The 17318-nt window shown below is 48.1% G+C and overlaps 1 protein-coding gene across 2 annotated transcripts; it reads right to left on the bottom strand.

Annotated features, from left to right (window-relative positions):
- Positions 1-2321: 2321 nt before the first annotated feature.
- Positions 2322-4070, bottom strand: LOC123042962 (mannose/glucose-specific lectin-like). Of its 2 annotated transcripts, XM_044465299.1 has the most exons (4): positions 3793-4070; positions 3367-3553; positions 3006-3206; positions 2322-2701 (listed from the first exon to the last, which is right to left on the bottom strand). In XM_044465299.1, the coding sequence occupies exons 1-4, from the start codon at positions 4068-4070 to the stop codon at positions 2462-2464; spliced, it is 906 nt and encodes a 301-aa protein (XP_044321234.1). In that variant the 3' UTR covers positions 2322-2461. The 2 variants fall into 2 exon arrangements, 1 of the variants encoding a protein (XP_044321234.1); XR_006418966.1 differs by lacking the exons at positions 3006-3206; positions 3367-3553; positions 3793-4070 and adding an exon at positions 2801-2930 and having other exon boundaries at positions 2570-2701.
- Positions 4071-17318: the final 13248 nt, after the last annotated feature.

Raw genomic sequence — 17318 nt, 5'->3', positions numbered from 1 at the left:
TCCAGAATAAACGTGTACTTTGTCAGAGATAAAAAAATAAGAGTACAGACGCTCCACCATGTCGTTCTAGTAGTAGTACTACTCTTACTACTGCGCTTGGCTCTTCGCCTCTTCGTGAAGTCAAACAATGATGGTACTCCACATGTTGGGTACTACAGTGTATGCTTCTGACAATCTGACACCGAATGGACTGATGCATGTCCCCCGAGGGTAGGTTGCATTAATCAAAAGGCGTAAGCGAGCTTCACCTTGTCATGTAAGCTTCTCCTCGTTCTGCGAGTTGACGGGACACACCCAAAAGTAGTGCTAGTCCATACTCCCTCCTTTCCGGTTAATATGGCTTAATCTTTTTTGCGGGTAAATGAGGGAGCTTTATTCATGTATAAGCATCCTTAGGACGATCAGCCAAGACACTGGTCACTAGGAAGCGAGGTACCCCGCAAAAAAAGAAGTAGGAAGCGAGGTGTTTCATCAAGCCAGCTCTCGGCCACATTCAAAGTGCAGCAAGCACGGTTCGCATGAAGATGCGCCGCAAGGTTTGCTGACCTGTTTACATGCTGAATAACAAAAAAAGAGGAAATATTACCGAGCGCTACTATTTGTAACAGGATATGAGCCAGAATTAAGCGAGAATTGTGGCGAGCGTTCCATGTAATCAACTTCCATTATCACATCCGAGAACCCTCGAAGAGAACCAAATGTGTTGAAGATTGCTTTATCACATTTTAAAATTATAATAACAGTGGAGACGCTCCTCCATCCGGTTCCTAGTACTAGTATAGTACATACCTTTATAGACTATAGTACTAGTACTAGTACTAGTAAACTTTGCGCTTGGCTGTTCGCCTATTCGGGAAGTCGAACAATAGTAGCACTAGTAGTATAGTGTATGCTTCTGGCAATCTGACACCGAATTAACTGTTGCACGTCCACCGCCTGAGCGAGGGAGAGCTTGCATTAGTCAAAAGTTTCTCCTTGTCCTGCGAGCCACCACGTGCAAGCTTCTCCCGTCCTGCAACCTTCTCCTCGTTCGGCAAGTTGACGGGACAAAGCAAAGGCCATGTTTGGATCCATGGGTTAAAGTTAGTTTGGGTTACTTTGTACTCAACTACCCAAAAGTATCCAAACACGAGGGTTAGAAGCATCTAACCCATCCAAAAAATCTAACCCACCCAAGAGGTGCTTATTTGGGTTAGTTCTTCCCTCGAGCACTAAAAAAACACATTTTTCTCTCGTTCTCGCCGCAGCAAATCCCTCGCCACTTCCTCGAAGCTTCTCATCCTCTTCCTTCCTCCCTCTGGCAACGCCCGTGAAGGCGCCTCGCCATATCCGCGCTCCATGTAACCCTGTCATCTAAACACCTCTTTGCCTAGAGTTAGTTCACGGTTAGTTCAGGGTTAGAATCTAACTGTAACCTCTAACTGAGTTAGAGTATCCAAACAAGGTAAAAGTAATGCTATTCCATACTGCCTCCTCTCCTGTTAATATGGCTTAATTTCAAACGAGATAAATACACTGTCTTTCACTGTATATTTGTAAAAATGCGGTCAGTGGACTTCATAATACACTCACTGCGCTCAATATATATATTTTCCGGTGTTTATACGGTCACTAGCTCAACCTGACTGAGTATGTGTGTGCATGCACGTGTAGGTTGAGCATTTAGCGTGACCGTGTGTGTTCCGTCGTGTGCTCGGACATGCATGCATTAGGGTGTCACGTGCGTTTTTGCGTTCATGTGTACGTGTGACTATTGCATACACGTAGGGGGGGTACGTGTAGGGGCCACTAAGGAGCAGTCAAATTACACAGTAAGTTAGTCGAAAGAAGCAACCATCATTTCACTCTTGAATTTCACAACTTGCTCAAATTGCTATGCATCAATATCAATGTTGACTGAATTAACAGAATATAAACTTTGTCCAGGACATCAAGTCTCGATGCCCTTGCTGTGAAATTAGCTTTCATAGAACTTTCAAAAGCACATTGCTGGTGCATCCTTTGTTGTCGCCAATTCTCTACACATTTTCCTGGTTTATTCAGCCTCAAGCTGCTCTCCAGAGAAGTCCGATGACATGGTTTTTTTCGAAAAGGGGGGCAAGTCCGATGACATGGTAGGCTTGACTTAGTGGGGGCACGCACTTGATTCGTGCATCGGGTCTATGGGCATCATCACCAAATCATGAGCGGAAGAAAACAGATAAGTTCAGTGAAACATCGACGAGGACTGCACGTCACTGAACGGGGGAATTTTATTTCTCACCATCAAACATAATAGATTTACTCAACATAATAAGTGATGACAAATCACGCACCGAGATACCGGGGGCAAGTTAAAAACTGCAACATGGAGGTCCCGATGGACACTCCATCGAACATATCAAGTTAAACAAAGAAAAACACGCTTGTTTGAACTAAAACTGAAACTGCGCGTGTCACAATGGGCACGCACTAACATAATTCAAACCGTGTAAATACCAAACGCGATGAGTTGCGTATCGTCGGCACGGCCAAAGAAGCCAACAATGCTTTGGTCTTCCGGCACATCAGCATTGAAAGGAGTCCCGGTTGTACGTCCAAATGGTCCATACGTTCCTTCGTTTGTGACAAACTTCAGTGACTCAATGACAGTCTGCCCACTGTTAAGGCCGATATGTGTTCCGGATACTGCTTTCAAAATCTCCCGAGGCCCCAGCTGGACCTGTAAAACATCAACAAAAGGAAATCATTGGTCAACAACTGACCTTGCAATTTTGGCAACTCTACAAACAACACCGGCCAAACCCAGCTAGCTAACTACATTGATTATATGAATTCTATCCATCGAAGTAATGAGAAGCTCTTCTGGGTGAAGTGGTAGACAGCATAAAGGCAGCTGTCGCCGGCCTGGGTTCGAGTCTTCTCATCTCCTATAAGAATAAAACCGGGGGAGTCTCCACTCTATTCTCATTCCATCGAAGTAATGAAAAATCAGCAATCCCAGAACCAAAGTATGCATGACAAACCTTTGTGGGGATACCATTACCACCGCCCCAAGAACCCGTGGTGCGCCTCTTGCCGGACAGGTCAACGTAATTGCATGAAAACATTGCAATTGTCCCCTCATGGACGATCGTCATACTTTCTATGCGCCATGGCTGTTTTGAGTCCGTACCTGAACCACCATGTCCACCCCATGAGCCAGCCTTTGTGAGAGTGGGTAAGCTCTGTATCATATACAATCAATATGATCTCCATCAGCTAGCTCGCTATATTCCTAACGGCTCGGCAACAAGGATCGGTACCTAAAATTAAATTCGTTGATGAACTTGCACATAATTAAATCACCAAAAAAAGCTTCAACTAATAAATAAACACTCTTCTCACCTGCATGCTGCAAAACCCATGGAAGCTAAGCTCCCATGTGTCTCCATCCTTTACCACCTCATGGAATTTCACCTTGACTACACCACGCGCCATCGCAAGATCACCTGTCCCGCCAGTAATAGACCACTCACTTGGTTGCGCAAAGGTCGCTGAGAGTCCCATTAACTGGAGCGTAGAGCCCTTAAACCTGTGTAATTGGACTTTTAAGTATCCTAACGAGAATCTATTGCTTAGTCCTCCCATGCCTGAATGCACAGAGATGTTGCCGGTGACCTACAAAATCTTATATAAGCTATTTTTTTCTTTCTGAAAAACGAGAGTTAGCATCGGGTGCTTAGGATTAGAATGCAAAAAAGGGGGCAAGAGTACTACAATCGAAAGCCTAAATACACATGAAAAATAAAAATAACATGTACACATCCGTACCTTCCATTCGTGAACTCAAGGGTGACGGAATGACTCCATTTACTAGCATAGATTTGCTGGCCTTGGGCACGACCGACAAGCTTCGCCCCTGGGCCAGTGCCATCATATATTGTCCAGTCAACAATGAATGTATGGCCCCACCTAGCGGTAGCATTGTGGTTTATGGCTCCTCTGGTTGGGTTTGGTCCAGAAGAAGCGTTGTGCAAGTACAAGCTACGGAAGTTAAACTCGGTGTTCTCCAACAGTCCAGCGAACGGTGCAATCTGGAAACTGGCCATGGGGAGGGGGGTGGGGGGGGGGGGGTGCGGAGAGCACTAGGATGGCTAGCTAGACGAAGGCACCAACTTTGTCTTAGTTTGTGTCAGTTGTGGCTGGACGATGTAGGGGTATATATTTATAGAAAGATCTCTACCTCTTTGGTTCACGCGCTAACCTAGTTGTGGACTGAAGAGAAAGGCTAGCTGTGTCCTCACCTCACCCTTATCTTGCCGCATGTCTCCCTTCGTTGCTTGTCTCCTTCCCAAGTTTCTATTCTTCGAAAATGACTCAGCACTAAAGGCTGATCAAAAGTATCCAGCGGCAGGCGGGATCAGCAATGTACAAATATTCGTATATATGATATGATTCTCAAAGGTTGATCAAAAGTGCAAAACATCCAAAACATAACAAAATCTTACATCGAGGTCCTAGCCATTGAATGACCATTGATGCCGCTAGATCGAGTCGCTGACACATCTCCCATACCAGAGCTGGTCTAACCTGCTGATGACATCCGAAAAGTCTTTGGGGGCGCGCCCATAAGAGCACCTTCAGCCGTTGGCACCCCCAGGAGGCATAAAAATTGCCGCATGGGGGCAAACCGACGGTATAATCGGCTCTGGAGGCGGTTGGGCACCCAGCCGTCGCCCCCAGGCACCGATGTCGGCCCACTTTTGGCGAAAAATGGCCCGATATCGACGCAAATCGGCCCATATTCGGCGTGGTTCGGCGTGAATTCTCCACATAAATAAATTTTTTATCACATAGTTCATCATACAAAAATCAATAGAAATCAAACAGTTCAACAAAATAGTTCAACAGCAAATAGTTCAATACAAATTATATAGTTCCATATGTAAGCATCCTCATAGATGTCGTGCACTTCTGGATTGAGGTGAATCTAACTGTGCCGGTGCAATCCTTCTTGCACTTGAAGTAGTTGTCGAACTCCTGAATGGAATTCACAATCCTGAGGAAAAGTTTTCGGCTCAATCGATAACGGCGCCGAAATGTTTTTTCGCCGTGCAATGGAGCGTCGGTGAAGTAGACGGAGTAGAGCATGCAGTAGCCTTCCGGACGATGCCGGTTCTTTGCTTTAACCCAACTCGGCGCTGAGCCACCTCGCCGCGGCTTTTCATTGCTCGCGAGCAGGCCGGCGAGGGCGGCGAGCACCATGAGATGCTCCTGCTCCTGGATGTCGGCTTCGGCTTCCTCCTCCCGCAACGCCGAGAGCGCCTCCTCGTTGTCCCAGTCCATCGCCGGGCTGCCAGACAAATTGCCGAACACCTTGTGGGCGTGGTGGGAGCACACCCGCCGGTGCACTGCCCCTGCGTGGCGGGAACGCCGGAAAAATCGCCCGGGTAAAAAAGACGGTGGTGGAGAGGCTGTCGCGGTGACACCCCTTCTCTTTTCCGGCGGGGAATGGCCTATCTAGTGGTGGTGGGGGGTGGGCGGCGCCGGGATCGGCAGGGTGGCGGACGAGCGCGCGGCGGGGTGGGGGGGTGGGGGGGTGGGGGAGGCAAATCTGGACGGTCGGCCTAACTTTTCGCCTGACAGTGTGGCCTCGGGTGTGCATTTTCCTTGCGCCAGAGCCCCTGAGCGCCCCCCTAGTGCGCCGGCATCGGCCTGCGATCGCCGGGCCCAAAAACAGGCCGAGTCGGCGGAATTCGGCGTCTTGGTGGTGCGACTGGGGCTTTTTTTGGCGCCGGCGCGTAAAAAGTCGCCTAGGGGGGGCCTATTGGGGGCGCGGCTGGAGATGCTCTATGGACCAACGCCCCGGAGCCGTAGTCGTCGTTATTGAACCCTTAAATCAATCCGAAGAATCTGGCACCAAATATCCTTATCGCATACGCACCATGAGGAACCCTAACCTCACCGCCCCAAGGAGCTAACAGAAATCTACGGCAGATCTCCATCTAATTCATCCAGACGGACGAGCATGAGGAGGATCACAGCCGACTCGAAGAAGAAGCATCGCAATCCGTCCGAGCGCTATCCCTCTGAGGACTAAAATCCTAACCTATCTACTAGGCCGAGCAGAGGCACCAGTATTGCCCTTCCCACCACCGATCGCCTGAGCGGCAGGCGGAAGGAAGTGAATCCTGAATCTCGCCGGAGGAGATCGAGTGGTGGAAAGCTATGTCTTGGTTGCCTTGCGAGAGGGAAAAGAAAAAGATTGGTCTGACTCCTTTTGCGTGTGGAGCATATAAAAAATCTCTACTTACTTAACACACGTTAACTACTTTGAGATGGAGCGGATAAAAAAATATGTTTGCTTACGTACTGCTCATTAATTACTTCGAGATGGAGCAGATAAAATTTCTTCGCTTACCTAACGCTCATTAACTATTCTGAGTATAAAATGACAGACTACACAATTGATATGGCATTTGAGATCGACCCGAGTTAGCCTACCACGCCATGGCCTTATAAATCATAGTGACACATGCATTATTATATACTAGACAATACCCCGCGCGTTGCTGCGGGAGCTCTTAGTCGTATGCACATGATAATACACAAATTAAATAACTTTGTTTGCAAACTAGATACATAATCTTTAGATGGGAAAAATGTTATGGACATAGTACTTGGAGGATAATTATAAAGATTGAAAATGTGAATTATGCGATTAGGATATGACATAGGTAATCTCACATGACTTACATAAATATTAATTTATGTAAAGACACTAAGAACAGGGATTTAGAAATGGGGACACTGTAAATGGAAATGTACAAATTTTCTAGTTGAGATACTATGTGTACTTCCGATCTGCAAAGAATGAATGATAATGCATACACCAATAGGTAAATCAATCTTCAACTATGCATACTTCAGGCCTGCAAAGAAAGAAAATCAAACATGAATATTAGCCATTGTAGTAGCTTTTTTATGCTTGATATTGAGTGATGGAGCGCCAGTATCGACGATAAGAACAAAATGAATCACGCCATCGAAGCAAAAGAGTACCAAATCATTTTCTCTTTCCCTCAAAAGCGAGTTATAATTTATTTTGTATCAGAAGTTTGGGCTGAAAAGAGCATTTGAACTTATATGTAGATAAGCATCGAGATCCAAATTATCAAGTTGCAGACAGAATTTGTGTGCGGCAGATAAATTAAACTGAAAATTTATAAGCTACATTAAGCAAACAATAAAAAGATTGATACTTCCTATGGCTTAGGATCTCAAACTCATTGGTATACCAACAAAAGTTTATCCCCACAACACAGTAGGATAACATGATATTAACTGAGTCGCAAAGGAGTCAGGTCTATCTATGTGTGACTGTAAAAGTATTTAGTCAAAAGAACATCATGTCTGGATTCATAACCTAGATACTTGAGCAGAAGAGGACATGTAGATCAATGATCCAGCAAGGCTTAGTGGACGGAGATGAGCGGCAACTGGAAAAATATATAAAATAAAATGGTTGAAACTTAAACTGAATATATACCATAGCATAGATAACGTGCGCTGCTGCTGATGACATGTTCAAATATATCTACTTTGCTCGAGAAAGAAGCATAATGATTTATGTCATCTTTGTACATTTGCTTGTACTTTGTCTGAACATCCGAAGAACAACCACGTTCTATATCTTCTGTGTACTGCAAGGCACAACATACAAAAGATCAAATGCTAGAAAATGTGAAGTACATAATAAGGATTTATATTAAACCGTCTTTGCTCCTATGGAAACAAAGTTCTCTTCAATGTAGGCCTGAACATACTAAATCTTCCCATACAACTGAATATTGCATTTCATACTTTAATCTCCTCAGTTCCTAAGAAGCACTAAATTGCAGTACAGATCGACAACTTTGAGGAAAAGCAAGGAAAATGTCCCTCTGATATAATTACCAAACTCCGTCAAAAATAAAAGCATATAGTATATACCTTTGAAGAAACATATCCCACTAGACTCTGTCTATATGTTGTATCAGTATCTACAACGTTTAACAGTAGATCAATTTGTGGCCTAATTGTCCTACAACTTACCTTAAATGGATGGGTGCGTAGGGGAAGTTACAGCAGCCGACTCCATCTCCTTTCGCAGGTACTCCTCCTCACGGGCTACATAGCCAGGATAGGAAACACAGAAACCTCACCCATGTTGGCACAGTCCCAACCTTGACGACGCAACCGTCGAGTACTTTCCGACGATGTGCGCGTACAAGCTACCGCGGCCGATTACTTTCCGGCCGGTTGAGCGGAGACTCGCCGTACGTAGACGCAAACAGCAAGAGGTACACGTACCAAACGAAGCAGCCTAGCTAGCTGCTGGATGGATTTGACAGAGCCTAGCTAGCTAGCTTAACAGACGGGATTAGCACAACTCGGCGAAACTACACGCACACGAAAACACTTGGACGCTGATGGATTGCAACAACAGGAGCGTGTCGCTCCTGGGAATTTTATTGCTTTGATCTGGGTTCAGTACAAATATTACAGGGGTCTATGTAGATATATATAGAAGCTAGGACAGGCAAGCTAACCAACACGGTTTGAAACTCCAATCCTACTACTACTAGTAGTCATATACCTACACGGTGACTTGTTCTGGTCCGAGCCGGACACAGACCACCATCGTGGTTAATTCCAACAATCACCCCCCTAAGCACGATGTCCTCACGTCACAGCTTGGACACCAATCCTTCGCCGCATCTTCACGAACTTTTGCCGTCCCAAAGATCTGGTCAGGATATCTGCAAGCTGATCATTGGTGCAAACGTAGTTGATGTCAATCTTGCTTTCTTCCACACACTCCCTTAAGTACCGATACCTCGTATCGATGTGCTTCCAGTTTCCATAATGACACACTGGATTCTTCCACAGAGAGACTGTAGATTTGTCGTCAACTTTGAGCACCACTCGTTCCTTACCTGTGAGATCACCGAGTAGTCTTCCTAGGCACACGCCTTGACACACCGCGGTTGCAGCTGCGATATACTCCGCTTCACGAGATGATAATGCGACCACCTTCTGCTTCTGTGATAGCCAACTCACTATGCTTCCTCCTAAGAAATATGCCACGCCCGAGGTACTTTTACGGTCGTCCACATCTCCTGCCAGGTCACTATCACTATAGCCAAGTAGCTCCACCATCTCCTTCTTCTTCTCTCTCAAATAGACACAACCGAAATTTGTTGTCCCTTTGATGTACCTGAGTATATGTTCCACAGCTGCCCAATGTTCTGTCGTGGGTGCTTCCATGAAGCGACTCACTATGCCAACGGAATAGGCCAAGTCCGGTCTTGTATTCGTGAGATACCTCAACTTCCGGACCACACTTCTATACTCTGTTGCATCAACAGCGGGTGCTTCACTCTTCTTGCTTAGAACAACACAAGGCTTCATCGGAACATGACTTGGATTGCAATCTTTCATGCCACAGCTTTCAAGTACCTTCTTTGCATATGCCTCCTGGCATATTGTGATCGCCTCCGGCTTTTGCTGTACCTCAATCCCAAGGTAGTAACTCAAGAGCCCTAGATCAGTCATCTTGAATAGCTCCTCCATTTGTAGCTTGAAGTTTGCAATCACCTCTTCGTCTGCTCCAGTTATCAATAGATCATCCACATAGATGCCCACTAAGAGACGATCCTTGCCTTTACCTCGTTTATACATCGTATGCTCCAGTGGGGCTTTCTCAAACCCAAGAGAAATCAATGTACTGTCAAGCTTCATGCTCCATGCCCAAGGAGCTTGTCGTAGCCCGTACAACGCCTTGTGTAGCTTCAATACCTTGTGCTCCTCTCCTTGTTGGATGTATCCCGGTGGTTGCTTCACATACAACTCCTCTTCTAACTCCCCAGTCAACAACGCGGAGTTCACATCCATATGATGTATCCTCCAAGATTCTTGAGCCGCGAGAGCTATAAGTAGCCTCACCGTGTCCATCCTTGCAAGTGGAGCGAACACTTCTTCGAAGTCCACACCTTGGTCTTGCATGTTTGATTTAGCCACGAGCTTTGCTTTATGCTTCACCAAGTTCCCTTTGGCATCCTTCTTGACTTTGTACACCCACTTGAGCTCTATGGCATTATGTCCGTTGGGAAGATCCGCGAGCTCCCATGTATAGTTGTCTCGGATCGAACCCAATTCTTCATCCATAGCACGACGCCAACACTCTTCCGTCTTTGCATCTTCAAAACTTTCCGGTTCCTCGATGTGCAAATGTCGTTGCCCTTTACTCTTCATCTTCACCGAATTAATTTGAAACGCTTCCGTTGGAGAGAGATCTAACAAGCGCCGCTCTCGTGCTGTCGGAGAAGACACGCTTGCTTCTGTACTTGCCAAAGTTCCATTTTCTGGCAATTTGGTCCCTTCCAAATTAGCTGCTCGTTCACAAGTTGAACCAGCCAAAAACGCTGGAGATGCTTCACGTGCATGCCCTTCTGCTCCTCCAGCCACGTGGTCAACTGAAGGTTGAGCCAGGGCTGGGCCTTCTGGCAGCTCTGGCCTGCCAGTAGCCGGCCTACCTGCTGGGCTCCCCGGTTGGGAGCTTGGCGCTGGGCCACGCCCAGCTTTTGGCCCGTCCGCTGGGTCACTACCTCCAGTGCAGCTGGCTGAGCTGCATGGCACATCGTGCACGCCTCGTACGCCATGCCTGTCGCTTGTAGCGCCAGCGCTCCACGCGGTGCTCCTTGTGCTTCGAGGAGAGGCTACAACTCGTGTTCCTGGGACGCCAGCTGATCCATTTGAGGTCCCTGACGCGTCTCGCCGCGCGCCATCGTCCGGAGCATCGCTCTGTGTTGCCGAACTTTCCAGTTGTTCCGGCGACACGTCTTCGTTGTTTTCCTGCGTGACTACATCATCACGTCTCGCGTTGTGGTCTTCTGGCGCCACTTCTTCGCCTGCTTCTAGCGCGATCACACCATCACGCATTGTGCCGTGGACTTCTGGCGCCACTTCTTCGCCTGCTGCTAGCATGACCACACCGTCACGCCTTGCGTTATGGTCTTCTGGCGCCACGAATTCGCCTGGTTTTACTGGCATGACTACACCATCACGCCTTGTGTCATGGTCTTCTGGCGCCACGACATCGCCTGGGTTTACTGGCGCGGATGGACTCACCGGACATGTGTCCAGCTGACCAAGATCATCTGGATATTCTTCGTCCACTAGCTCGCACATCAGCATCATATCCCCATCGTCTCCTTCCTCGGCCATGAGCGCCTGTTGCTTTGGTGCTTCCTCGCAGTTAGCCTTGAAGTGACCGAGGAGGCCACACTTATGACACCTCACTTTTCTGATGTCAAACTTCCTCCTCGGTGGTGCAGGCACAGCCTCGTCGTCCGAGTCGGCGAAGTTCTTTCTCGCCGAGCGCTGCTTCCCTTTCCCCTTCTTCTTGCCACCGCTCGTGGATCCGCCTTGCTTTTCTTTCGACAGGGCGATCCATTGCGCCTTTGTCAGCATCAGGTGCTCACTTGCCTCCGCGTCGCCGAAGCTGAGACGAATTCTCTCGTCGTGGGCCTTGAACCTTCCGACGAGATCCTCGACCGTGAGAGTTTTCAGGTCGAGACATTGTTCGATCGACGTAACGATCTGAATGTAGCGTGCCGGCGCGGCGCGCAAGAATCGCCGGACGATCGCAACTTCTTCTAGGGTTGAACCATAGCTGCGTATGCCGTTGACGAGGGTCTTGAGACGGGCGGCAAACTGATCAACCGTCTCACTTTCATCCATCTTCAGGCACTCGTAGCTTCTCATCAGGGACTGAAGGTGTGCTTCCTTGACACGGTCATGACCCTGGTGCAGGATCTTGATGGTCTCCCATGCCTCCTTCGCCGTCTTCTTTCCGACGAGGTGTTGCAGCACATCCTTCGGCATTGCGGAGTAGATCGCCGTTAACGCCTGACGATCAATCCGGTACTTCGCCGTGCCCTTCGCGTACTCGGCACCGCCGGGGTCGACGGCTTCCCAGAACTCGGCTCCCTCCATCGCGACCTCCATGTTCATCGCCCATAGTGCGTAGTCTTCTCGATCCAGACGGGGGAATTGCGACACCCCCACCATCGGCATCGGTGCTCCCGCTGCCGCCGTCACGATCTCCTTGCCCGTGGTCGACATGATCCTTCGATTGCTTTCCGAGAATCACGTCAATACCAAAGCTCTGATATCAATTGTTGGCACAGTCCCAACCTTGACGACGCAACCGTCGAGTACTTTCCGACGATGTGCGCGTACAAGCTACCGCGGCCGATTACTTTCCGGCCGGTTGAGCGGAGACTCGCCGTACGTAGACGCAAACAGCAAGAGGTACACGTACCAAACGAAGCAGCCTAGCTAGCTGCTGGATGGATTTGACAGAGCCTAGCTAGCTAGCTTAACAGACGGGATTAGCACAACTCGGCGAAACTACACGCACACGAAAACACTTGGACGCTGATGGATTGCAACAACAGGAGCGTGTCGCTCCTGGGAATTTTATTGCTTTGATCTGGGTTCAGTACAAATATTACAGGGGTCTATGTAGATATATATAGAAGCTAGGACAGGCAAGCTAACCAACACGGTTTGAAACTCCAATCCTACTACTACTAGTAGTCATATACCTACACGGTGACTTGTTCTGGTCCGAGCCGGACACAGACCACCATCGTGGTTAATTCCAACAACCCACACATTAGGTTGTCAGCAAATCTGCTCAGGAGCCACCTGTACTGTCCGTCGAATCGCGCACTGGAGAGGCCTCCCACCATATACAACAACCTAAACAACATGAAGTCCCCAGGCTAGGCCATGACCAGCACACCCAGGCTACCGCTAGCCTTCTCTGCTCGAGCCACCGAAGGAGACTTCCAGCTGCATCGTGGTTAGTGGCTTTAGAAGCCGCATATTAGTCCCGCAACGGTGGACAGGAACTGAATCAGGTTCCGGTGCGTCGGCCATGGACAATCCCACCAGTGAAGAAGAATCCAAGACTTCCGTCTTGACTCTAGCTCGCCGGAGTCACGAAGATCAACGAACAACCACAAACACTGTCCCAAAACAGGGCCTACAGCCCGAGCACCTGTTGCCCCCTCGGTCGCCACCATCGTACCCAACGCAGCTCCGGACGGCGAGATCCCCCAGTGCGAATTTCGGCCACCTGGATCCGCAGCAGTCCGACGCCACCAACACCAAGAAGACGGGAAAGTGCCGGTACAAACCTTCTTCCTAGCACCACCATCTTCACCTCCCCGATGAAATCGTCGGGGCATACCACTTCTGCTAATCCTATATACACCACTGCACGAAGATGTTGGGTCCCCAGCCCTTTCGGCCTCCTTAGTAGCCGTCAGAAGCGGAGGGGACTGCCGGATTCGCCGGCAGGACTCCTCGGTTACTGAAGGAGGGAGAGGAAACAACATAGGATTTATTACGGTAGTGGAACCGGGCGTGCCATTGAAGTTTTTTCCCTCTAGTGCTAGTGCTGATGTGGCAGCTTGTGCTTTTGATCGGGCCCTCATGTAAGCGAGTAGTAGAACGATGACGTGGCTGACCTGCCGATCTGGATAGGCTGCATGTCAAGAGAAATAGCATAGTGGGGATGAACCATTTAGGTATTATAGATACCATCTTTTGCTGCTAATTCGTGTCATCAATTATGAGTTGTAAATAAAGCTTCAGATCATTCCTCGACGCAGCATTCTACTCGATGATGGGTGATGGATCTGCATGCTAGCCTGTTTAAGTGGAGATGGTGTGGCGGCGGTGGCATTCATATGGTGGACTTATGTCCCCAGGCTGCATCTTTACGACGACATTTGCTTCTACATTGTCGTAGAGCTCAAGAGGTGGTGTAGGAGCAGTTGCAGGTGGTGGTATGCGACGGGCAACTAGAAGCAGCAAATCAGGTTATGTGGTCGTGGTTGGCAGTTGGCAGGTATTGTTTCCTCCTCCGAGATCATCATCGAGCGGGGGTGCAAAGTCGGGAGTTCAACGGCTTGTTCGGGGTGCTACCTGTACCTGGTTCTTTCAACAAGTGAACAAGTGAAAACCAGTCAAAACTGCCAATTGAGGTGAGGCTAGTTTTCATAGTTTGGTGATGTAAAATAGACGGTTTTGAAGTTTTGGGTTGTTTCTTGGACTTTGCTGGCAATTGAGGGTTGAAATATGGACTCTCTCAAAAGGTTACATGCACTTACTGCTAGGGTGATCAATCTTTATGTTGCTTACTTATTTTCTAGAACAAAAGGAACATTTTTTATATAGTGTGACCTTTTTCTGGGAAATATGTGTTTGTTTCCAAATTGTTGTGCACGTGTCTTTTGATTTTTGAGGTTGTTTTGGGTATGGTGCTCTAACAGCGGACTTACGCCTGTGCCATTCGAAGGTGCTACCCAGGGCCGGGCCGGCAAAATCCGGGGCCCTGTGCGAAACTAAAAGATGGGTCCTATTTCACAAAAAAAACTAACGAGCAATTATAATGTACTCCCTGTTGGAATCAACCACGGTTAGACCAGTCCGGTACGGACTTGGTGCAATCAACCGAGTAGGATTTGTATTTGTACTAGGACTGGGAATAGGACTAGTAGGGTCAATATAAATACTGTTGTACCCCCGTGTAATCAACTCAGATCAATCAAAGCAATAAGAAAACACAGGTGCGACACGCACCTGTTGCCATCATCTTGCGTATTGTGTTCCGGTGACCTGGTTCGTGCTAGCTAGCTAGACACGAGAATCCATCAAGCTGTGTGCTTGCCTGCTTAGCTACAAGACGTGTGCGTTGCCTCTTTGTACCTTCGCGTACACGCTGCCATGGCCAAAGCATCGGTCAGCTGTGGAGGCAATTCCAGCTCGATGGTGTCCCGTGGAAAGTGCGTAGAAGCTGCGCCACGCTGCCCAGTAACAGGCAGATGTGGAGTCCCACTAGAGAGGAGGCTAGCCAATTTGCTTGTATGGCCAGGAGAAAGCGGCCTAGCAGGAAGGCTGCTAGGTGGCTCACGTGATGAGCTTGGCCCATCACTAGAATCACCTGGAGTTGCAAGTCCAGGAGATACCGCGTGTGCAGCTTCATCATGCTTGGCCATTGCAACGCAAGGAAACAGAGAAGGCGAGGCGTCGCTCCTAAAGATACACGGAGCCGCGCAAGCAACGTCGCCTCCGATAGTAATGGAGGAAAACGCCGAGGAACCGGCTGGATATGAGGACACGAATACGAAGGAGTGTTGGCGTCTGGCTATGGAAGAGGAGTTGAGGTCGATCCATGATACAATGCATGGGAGCTTGTGGATCTTCCTAACAATGAAGAAGTCATGGATCTTAAGTGGGAATTTATGATCAACAAAGATGTCGATGGGTCCGTGAAGCACAAAGCGTGGCTAGTAGCCAAAGAGTACGTGCAAGAGGAAGGTGTGGACTTCGAAGAAGTGTTCATTCCCATTGAAAGGATGGAATCGGTGAGACTACTCATCACTCTCGCGGTTCAGGAATCATGGAAGATACATCACATGGATGTAAAACCCGCGTTTTCGAATGGGGAGTTAGAAGGAGATGTGTATGTGAATCAGTCACCGGGATTCATCAAAGAGGGAGAGGAACACAAGGTACTGAAGCTACACAAAGTCTTGTATGGGCTACGGCAAGGCTCTCGGGCGTGGAACATCAAACTTGACCATACATTGATTTCTCTTGGATTTGAGAAAGCCCCACTAGAGCATGCGATGTACAAGAGAGGTGAAGGAAGGGATCGTCTACTAGTTGGCATCTATGTCGACGACCTATTGATAACTGGAGCAGATGAAGAGGAGATTGCTAGATTCAAGCTACAAATGAAGGAGCTTTTCAAGATGAGTGATTTAGGGCTCTTGACTTACTATCTCGGGATCGAGGTACATCAAAAGCCGGAGGGAATCACGCTATGCCAGGAGGCATATGCAAAGAAGATTCTTGAAAGCTGTAGCATGGAGGACTGCAATCCAAGTCATGTTCCAATGGAGCCTCGACTTAAACTTAGCAAGAGGAGCCAAGCACCCGCGGTTGATGCAACGGACTATAGAAGTGTGGTCGGAAGCCTAAGGTATCTTGTGAATACACGACCAGATTTGGCCTATTCCGTTGGCGTAGTGAGTCGCTTCATGGAAGCACCCACGACAGAACATTGGGCAGCTGTGAAACAAATACTCAGGTACATCAAAGGGACAACTAACTTCGGTTGTGTCTATTTGAGAGAGAAGCGGAAGGAGATGGTGGAGCTACTTGGCTACAGTGATAGCGACTTGGCAGGAGATATTGACGACCGTAAAAGTACCTCGGGCGTGGCATATTTCTTGGGAAGAAACATAGTGAGTTGGCTATCACAAAAGCAGAAGGTGGTCGCATTATCATCCTGTGAAGCGGAGTATATTGCAGCTGCAACCGCGGCAGGTCAAGGTGTCTGGCTAGAAAGGCTACTCGGTGACCTCACTGACAAGGAACCGGAAGGAGTGGTGCTCTATGTTGACAACAAGTCCACTATTGCTCTATGTAAGAATCCAGTGCATCATGATAGAAGTTAACACATTGATATAAGGTATCATTACATACGGGATTGCGTGGAAGAAGGCAAGATTGAAGTCAACTACATTTGCACCAACGATCAGCTTGCAGATATCCTGACCAAATCTTTGGGACGACAGAAGTTCACGGAGATGCGGGGAAGGATCGGCGTCCAAGCTGTGAAGTGAGGACATCGTGGTTGGGGGGGTGATTGTTGGAATCAACCACGGTTAGACCAGTCCGGTACGGACTTGGTGCAATCAACCGAGTAGGATTTGTATTTGTACTAGGACTAGGAATAGGACTAGTAGGATCAATATAAATACTGTTGTACCCCCGTGTAATCAACTCAGATCAATCAAAGCAATAAGAAAACACAGGTGCGACACGCACCTGTTGCCATCATCTTGCGTATTGTGTTCCGGTGACCTGGTTCGTGCTAGCTAGCTAGACACGAGAATCCATCAAGCTGTGTGCTTGCCTGCTTAGCTCCAAGACGTGTGCGTTGCCTCTTTGTACCTTCGCGTACACGCTGCCGTGGCCAAAGCATCGGTCAGTAAAGTTTGTCGAGACAGTACTTCGACGACTAGCGGCAGCCGGGATCATCGCCAACACTATATATATGTCATGAAAAAAATTATAATGTATATATGTAATGTCTTACATAACAATTGGATATATAAAAAAGTCATACCCATCCAAATTCCGTTTGATAATTATTTGAACATCCTCATGCTTGGTCGCTCTTGCTCGATGGGCCTAGCCGCTCGGCCCAGTGCGCTAACTATTACTAG

The sequence above is a fragment of the Triticum aestivum genome, chromosome 2B, assembly GCF_018294505.1.
Source record: "Triticum aestivum cultivar Chinese Spring chromosome 2B, IWGSC CS RefSeq v2.1, whole genome shotgun sequence".
Taxonomy (NCBI): Eukaryota; Viridiplantae; Streptophyta; class Magnoliopsida; order Poales; family Poaceae; genus Triticum; species Triticum aestivum.
The sequence above is the reverse complement of the archived record's forward strand: the minus strand, read 5'-3'. Positions and strand labels throughout refer to the sequence as shown.